General features: G+C 37.7%; 1 protein-coding gene across 1 annotated transcript in view; it reads right to left on the bottom strand.

Moving 5' to 3' along the window:
* POLK (polymerase (DNA directed) kappa) overlaps positions 1–8371 on the bottom strand; it is a 106756-nt gene that overhangs the window by 60882 nt on the left and 37503 nt on the right. Inside the window, exon 2 of the mRNA XM_011996502.1 lies at positions 4130–4277. Within this exon, the coding sequence (XP_011851892.1) occupies positions 4130–4264 (135 nt within the window). The 5' untranslated portion in view covers positions 4265–4277. The remainder of the gene's footprint in view (positions 1–4129; positions 4278–8371) is intronic.

Genomic DNA, 8371 nt, shown 5'->3' on the forward strand with positions numbered 1-8371 from the left:
GATTCCCTTCCCCCTTGCGCTTCCCAGGTGAGGCAATGCCTCGCCCTGCTTCAGCTCTCGCTGGTCGGGCTGCAGCAGCTGACCTACACCCATTGTCCGGCAATCCCTAGTGAGATGAACCCAGTACCTCGGTTGAAAATGCCGAAATCACCTGTCTCCTGTGTCGCTCGCGCTGGGAGCTGGAGACTGGAGCTGTTCCTATTCGGCCATCTTGCTCTGCCCCCTTGTTTTGTTTTTAAAGACAGGGTCTCACTATGTTGCCCAGGCTGGTCTCAAACTCCTGGGCTCAAGTGATCCTCCTATCTCGGACTACCAAAGTGCTGGGATTACAGGTGTGAGTCACTGCACCTGGCCTTTTTATTTATTTTTATTGTCTCACTGCACTGGTGTAGAACTGTTAGGACTAGGTTGAGTTGAAAAGGTGAGAGGGGACATTCTTGCCTTGTTCCTAATTTTAGGGAGAAAGTGTTCAGTCTTCCACCATAAAGTATGATGTTTACTGTTGGTTTTTTTTAAAATAGATGTCCTTTACTAGATTGAGGAAGTACCCTTCTATTTCAAGTTTGTTAAGAGCTTTTAGCATGAATAGTGGTGGGATTTTATCAAATATGCTTTTTCTGAGTCTACTAAGATGATTGTGTGGTTTTGTGCCCTTTATTTTAATATGATGTATTACATTAATTGATTTTCAGATCTCTTTTTTTTTTTTTCCTTTTTCCGAGAAGGAGTCTTGCTCTGTTGCCCAGGCTGGAGTACAGTGGCATGATCTTGGCTCACTGCAACCTCCACCTCCCGGATTCAAGCAATTCTCCTGTCTCAGCCTCCTGAGTAGCTGGGACTACAGGCATACGCCACCATGCCTGGCTTATTTTTTTATTTTTAGTAGAGATGTGGTTTCACCATATTGGTCACGCTGGTCTTGAACTCCTGACCTCAGGTGATCCACCCACATCAGCCTCCCAAAGCGCTGGGGTCATAGGCATGAGCTTGGCCGATTTTTAGATCTTAAACCAACCTTGCTTTCCTAAGATAAATGCCATTTGGTTATGGTGCATAATCTTTTTGATAGATTGTTTAAATCAATCCTCTAATATTTTGTTGAGGACTTTCGCATTCATAATGATGTATAACCTTGTGTTTGGCTTTGGTATCAGGGTGATACTGGCCTCATAGGAGTTGGGAAGTGTTCCATCCTTCTCTATTGTCTAGAAAAGCTTATGGCATATTGGTATCATTTCGTCTTTAAATATTTGATAAAATTCACCAGAGAAGCCAAATGGCCTGGTCTTTTTTCATTGATGGGGAGATTTTTAATTACTAATTTATTTCCTTATTATATAGATCTATTTAGATTATCTGTATCTTCTTGAGTCCATTTTGAAAATTGTAAACTTCTAGAAATGCATCAAATTTATTGGAATTTGTTTTAAAATACTCTACTCCTCCCTCCAAAAATCAGCAGGGGAAGGGTAAGATAGATAAAACTATATTTGCAAGAATGTTGGTAATTGTTGATGCTGGGTGATGATTATATGGGGATTTACTTTACTATTCTCTAATTTTCTATATATTTTAAATTTTCTGATAAGAGGTTTAAAAAAGTAAATTGTATTGCTATGGAATAGTAACAATTAGAAAATTCCAATTTAACCAAGATACCATTTATCATAAACTCACCTCATATGCTAGAGGAATATATATTATTCTATGTATTTTTAGATAGCAATCATGTGATATGTGCCAATTATATATGTACCTATATATTTTTGATATATATCACATAAAATTTATATGAAAGCAAAGCTTCAAGAATACTCAAGATATTCTTGAAAAAGAACAAAGTGTAAAAAAAAGAAATTGTGCTAGCAGATATCAAGGCTTATTATAAAGCATGATAATAAAAAAATGCTGTATACATGCAAACATAGGCAAATGATCCAGTGGAACAGAAGAGAAAGCACAGCAGATCAGTAGGAAAAGGATGGACTATTTAATAAATTGTACTGGGATGCAGAGAACAGAGAGGGAGGATCAGAAAGGGACATCTAGGGTAACCTACATATTCTATTTCTTAACCTAAAAACTAGATTCATAGGTTTTATTCTTTTTCTTCTTTTTGAACATTTTTATGATGAAAATATCAAAAAAGTCTCAAACGCAGAAAAAACATGAATACAATAAACACGTATAAAACTATTACTCAGATTTAACAGCTGTTAACATTTTACTGTATATGCTTCATTACAAGTGAAACATTTTAAATTATAAATATCAAGATACTTAGCCATTCCACAGAGGATTTCGGTATGCATTTAAAAATAAGGCCATTTTCCCACTTCATCACAGTAACATTTTCATAGCTAACAAAATTAATGGTAATTCCTTAACTTTTTATCTTGGAATTTTCAAAACTGCAAAAGCTGAAAAAATAGTACAATGAACACCTATATACCCTGACCTAGATTCATCAATTAATATCCTGCTACATTTGATTTCTTCCCCAACTTCCAAGTATGTATGTGTGCATGAGTGTATACACACACACACGCACACATACACACACACACACCCCTTTCCCCTCCTTTTGGCTAAACCATGTTAAAGTAAGTTGCTGTGGACATCACCATGCATTTCCTAAGAATAAGGATATTCTCTTAAAGTTTACATCTTTCTACATGTATATTAATACATGTATTGTGTTTATTAATGTACATAACATATACAACATACTAGTACACATTATATATTATGTATATATTATTAATGTACATTAATATTGATATACATTGATAATACACATAACACATTAATACATATATATTCATATGATATATAAATGAAACAAAAAAGTGGTAAAAAAATTAAAGAATTCTTTTATGACCTTAAAGCCATATGTAGTTGACATTCAACTACATAAAATGGAGCAAACAAAAAATTTCTGAACAGGAGAAACTACCATAAGCAAAGTCAAAAGATAACTAATTATTGAATGTGCATATGTATATAGAATATATAATCAGAGTTCATAAAAAATGAAATACAAGTAATTTTTAAAATATCAAAAGACCGCCAGGCATGGTAGCTCATGCCTATAATCCCAGCACTTTGGGAGGCTAAGATAGAGGGATTGCTTGAGGCCAGGAGTTCAAGACTAGCCTGGGCAACATAGTGAGACCTCATGTCAACAAAAAATAAAAAGTTAGCCAGACTTAGTGGCATGTGCCTATTGTCTTAGCTCTTCAAAGGCTGAGGTGAGAGGACCACTTGAGTCCACGAGGGTGAGGCTGTAATGAGTTATTATTGTGCTACTGGACTCCAGCCTGGGTGACAGAGTGAGACCCTGTCTCAAAAAAAAAAGAAAAGATATGCAACTAATTTTTCATAAAAGGAATACAAATTAATGCTATACTGTATTACCTCAGAGTGACAAATACAAAAGTTTAGTAATACACTGTGTTAGCACAGTTTCAGTACGGTAATACACACATATTTGTGGTGGAAGTGTGAATTGACAGAAACACCATGGAGGGTAATTTGGCAATTCATAAAAATCACACATGCATATATTCTTTTGTGCTATGTGTAGTTGGTGAAACAATTCCACTTGTAGGAATCTCTTCTACAGTTATACTTGCACATATAGAAAGTTATAAAATACAAGGTTATTCCCTACTTTACTAGTAATGTTTGTAAAAATAAAAGACTACAAATAACATATATTTATCTATAAACTTTTTGGCTGGTTCAATAAATTACATTATATCCACACACACAGGCATACAAAGAATGAAGATCTTTAATTACCTATACAGAAAGAGCTCCAAGTTATATTAACTGAAAAAAAAAAATCCAAACACCAAAACAATTTCTCCCATTGGGGTTAAACAAAAGAAAGGTGAAGAGGAACATGTACATTATTTTGGCTTTATATGCCTATTATATGCATGTGAAATAGAAACCTGGATGGTAGGAGCAACAGAATAGAAGGGAGATTATTCCATACTCTTTTGTAGTTTAAAAATAATATATATTGAAATATTAAATAAAAATGACATTCAAATGATTTTCTTTGAAACAGAAGGTTAAAAGGTCATTAAATTACACATATCAAAAGAAACAGGAAACATACCTTTGTGGCTTCCATTATAATTTTGTTAATTTTCTCTTTATCTAATCCTTCCATTCCTGCTTTATTATCATTAAGTCCCATCCTAAGCAGAAGATCATCTTTGTAACTGTCACACTTCTCCTTTATGCTATCCATGGTATAAACTTATCTGAAAAAGTATAAAGATAAACACTGCTTTTAAAACCATCTGTGACCAGATGTGGTGGCTCATGCCTGTAATCCGACCACTTTGGGAGGCCGAGGTGGGCAGACTGACTGAGCTCAGGAGTTCGAGACCAGCCTGGGTAACATGGTGGAACCCTGTCTCTACTAAAATACAAACAAAATTAGCCAGGTGTGACGGTGTGCGCCTGTACTCCCAGCTACTAGGGAGGCTGAGGCAGAAGAATTGCTTGAATCCAGGAGGCAGAGGTTGCAGTGAGCCGAGACTGCACTACTGCACTCCAGCCTGGGTGACAGAGCGAGACTCTGTCTCCAAAAAACAAACAAAAAAACAGAGAAAAACTCCAAAAAACATGTGGGGGGTAGGGGGACAGAAGCACCACATACATCCATTATGCATCAATAAAAAAGTTTTTAAAACGTTAAATGGCATAGAAATCAGCAAAACAAAATTTTTGAATGACAGTTAAGAATTTTTAGCTACTAAAAATTATTACTCAGACTTTAAAAATTACAGTTGACTCTTAGACAACACGGGTTTGAACTGAGAGGATCCACTTATATTTGAATTTCTTCCGCCTCTGCCACCCTTAAGACAGAAAGACCAACTCCATTGCTTTCTCTTCCTTAGTTTATTCAACATGAAGACAATGAGGATGAAGATCTTTATGATCTACTTCCACTTAATGAATAATAAATATATTCTGTTTCATTTATGATTTTCTTGGTAACATTTTCCTTTCTCTGGCTTTCTTTATTGTAAAAATAGAGTACAGAACAAATATAACATACAAAATACATATTAATCAACTGCATACCTTATTAGTAAGGCTTCCAGTTAACAATAGACAATTAGTAGTTACATTCTTCATGAGTCGAAAATTATATGTGAATTTTTGATTGTGCGTGGGCAGGGTCCCTAGCTCCTGTGGTGTTCAAGGGTCATCTGTATTATCACAAGATTATGATATTCTTGGAGAGAAGAAAGGAATTAGCATTTTCTGCATGCTCCATTCTAGCTACTATGCTTAGGGCACTATATGCGAGGGTCATAACAGCCCTGAAAGATAGGTACTATTCTCCATACAAAAAGATAACAAACCTGAGTCTTAGAACATGTCTATTGAGAAATTTGCTAACAAGTGGCAACACATGTGTTGGAACCCAGGCATGAGTACAAAACTTATGTTTCTACCCAGATTAAAACATGGTATAGAAATACAAAATAATACTTCCTCTACTACACATGTTAAGTTCAACTGCATTTATTATCTACTATATGCAGATCTCCTTCTTAAGGCAATGAAAAAATACAGAAAAAAAAAAAAAAACCTAGAAAGTTAAGTCACCTCTAAGGTTAAGAAAAATCCTTTCAAATAATAAATCTTTAATATCTTTACATACTTTATAGTTTACCTTCACATACCTTAGCTTTTAAAGATATTTACAACCATGCAAAACAGATCTGGTTATTTTCATATCAGGGAGAAAAAAATGAGAACTTCAGCAAGATTGAATGAATTGCCATCATAACTGTTAGTAAGTGGAAGAATTGGGAGTTGAATGCAAGCCTTCTTACTTCAACTCTGATGCACTCCATGACATTACAGTTGCCTCCGATTTGGGGATCACGTATACTATAAATAAGTGGCCAGGTGAACAGTTGTCATGAATCTAAAATAAATTACAATTGTGACTTATTTGCATAATTTAGAGAGGGCGCCAATTTACTCTACTCTGCCTTGAGGATCTTCCCTTAACAATGTTGCTTCTTTTTTTGGCACTGGCAAAGAATAAAAAGAATTTTGGAAGGGACTCTGAATACTGTGCCTATTACTGGTAGTTCCACTAGGAAAAAAAGTATACATCATGGTAGTTCTCAAACTTTGCTGCACATTAGGCCCACCTGGAGAGCTGTGACGCCAACGGTCCTCCCATACCAAATAAATCAGAAGGTCTGGGAGTAGTAGCCAGATAGGAGTATTTTAAAGAGATGCCCAGGTAATTTCAATGTGTCCCAAAGCATAGGAACCACTGGTACAGATGTTGTTTCGTAGTGCCCAGGGGGAATGTAGGTTGGTTTTTTGTTATCATTTGAATTTTTTCCCTTCAACTATCACACTGAGCTAATATTACTCTACATTTTGCCTTACGCTTCATTAATCCAATTACTTGTCAGTTTCTAGTAAAGCAGGTGAATGTAATTCAGTCACAATTTCACCATACCTTCACTACTAGAGAGTGAAATGGCTAAATGCAAACATCCTACATTTAAGCTGTCTTGCCCATATGTTTCTGGGTTTGTCATTGTTGTTATTCACATTCACTCATTCATTCATTCATTCATTTATTCATTCAGAGATGAAGTCTCACTCTGTCACCCACGCTGGAGTGCAGTGGTGTGATCTCAGCTCACTGCAACCTCCGCCTCCTAGGTTCAAGTGTTTCTCTGCCTCAGCCTCCCAAGAAGCTTGAACTACAGGCGCACACCACCACGCCTGGTTAATTTTTGTATTTTTAGTAAAGATGGGGTTTCGTCATGTTAGCCAGGCTGGTCTCGAACTACTCAAGTGATCCGTCTGCCCCAGTCTCCCAAAGAGCTGGGATTACAGGCCTGAGCCACTGCACCTGGCTGTTGTTTTTTAGAGACAGGGGTGGGTTGCCCAGGCTGGACTTGAATTCCTGGGCTCAAGAGATCCTCTCTCATCAGCCTCCCAAATAGCTGAGACTGAAGGCACATGCCACAACTCCTGGCTGCCTTGCCCTTTAAATGATGAAATGTATAAATGGAAAAGAAATATTATTGAATGCCTACTCTTTACATATGATATATTAATTGCTTAGCCAAAAAACTCTTGAGGAGAGACCGGGTGCAGCATCTCATGAGTATAATCTTAGCATTTTGTGAGGCCAAGGCAGGAGGACTGGTTAAGCCCAGGAGTTCAACACCAGCCCTGGTAACACAGTGAGACTCCATGTCTACAAAAATAAAAGTAAAAAATTAGCCAGGTGTAGTGATGTGCACCTGTAGTCCAAGCTACTTGGAAGGCTGAGTTTGGAGTTTCACTTGAGCATGGGAGGTCAAGGCTACAGTAAGCCATGGTCATGCTACTGCACTTCAGCCAGGGCAACAGAGCAGGAAACTGCCTCAAGAAAACCAAACCGAACAAACAAACAAAAAAAACCTCTAAGAGTTGGTTTTGGTGCTTGAGTCAAAAGAACTGGACTACGGGCAATCCTGGGACAAGGCAAAATTGTGAGATAGGTAGAGTTAGTTTTTTGCTACCTTCCTGCTTATTGATACCTAATTATCATGAAACTTTTGTCCAGTTTCATAGGCATATGTTGACTATCATCCACATGCCAATGACTTACAGGTTTATAGCACCAGTCCAAATACCTGTTTGACATTTCAAGTTTAACATGTCCAAAAGTAATCTTTTCATCTGCCTCCATCCCCTCCAACCAGCTCCATTTACAGCCTTCCTGGTATCCACTGAGGGCAACTCTAATCTATTCCAGTTGCTCATGTAAATAACCCAGGAGTCATCCTTGACCCCTCTCTTTCTCATACACCCACATCCAAACTATCAGGAAATCCTGTGAGCTCTGCTTTCAAAATCACCCTGAATTTATTCAGGTTACTAGTTAAAAATATAAGGCACAGCTGGGAGCAGTGACTCATGCCTGTAATCCCAGCACTTTGGGAGGCCGAGGTGGGTGGATCACCTGAAGTCAGGAGTTTGAGACCAGCCTGGCCAACATGGTGAAACCCTCTCTACTAAAAATACAAAATTAGCTGGGTATGGTAGCACATGCCTGTAGTCCCATCTACTCAGGAGGCTGAGACAGGAGAATTGCTTGAACCCGGGAGGCAGAGGCTTCTGTGGGCCGAGACTACACCACTGCACTCCAGTCTGGGCCAGACAGAGCAAGACTCCATCTCAAAAATAAATAAATAAATACATAAGTAAATAAACAAACAAATAAGGTTGGGCATGGTGGCTCACGCCTGTAATCCCAGCACTTTGGGAGGCCGAGGTGGGTGGATCACCTGAGGTCAGGAGTTCAAGACCAGCC

This window comes from Mandrillus leucophaeus, unplaced genomic scaffold (genome assembly GCF_000951045.1).
Source record: "Mandrillus leucophaeus isolate KB7577 unplaced genomic scaffold, Mleu.le_1.0 Scaffold114, whole genome shotgun sequence".
NCBI classification, from domain to species: Eukaryota; Metazoa; Chordata; class Mammalia; order Primates; family Cercopithecidae; genus Mandrillus; species Mandrillus leucophaeus.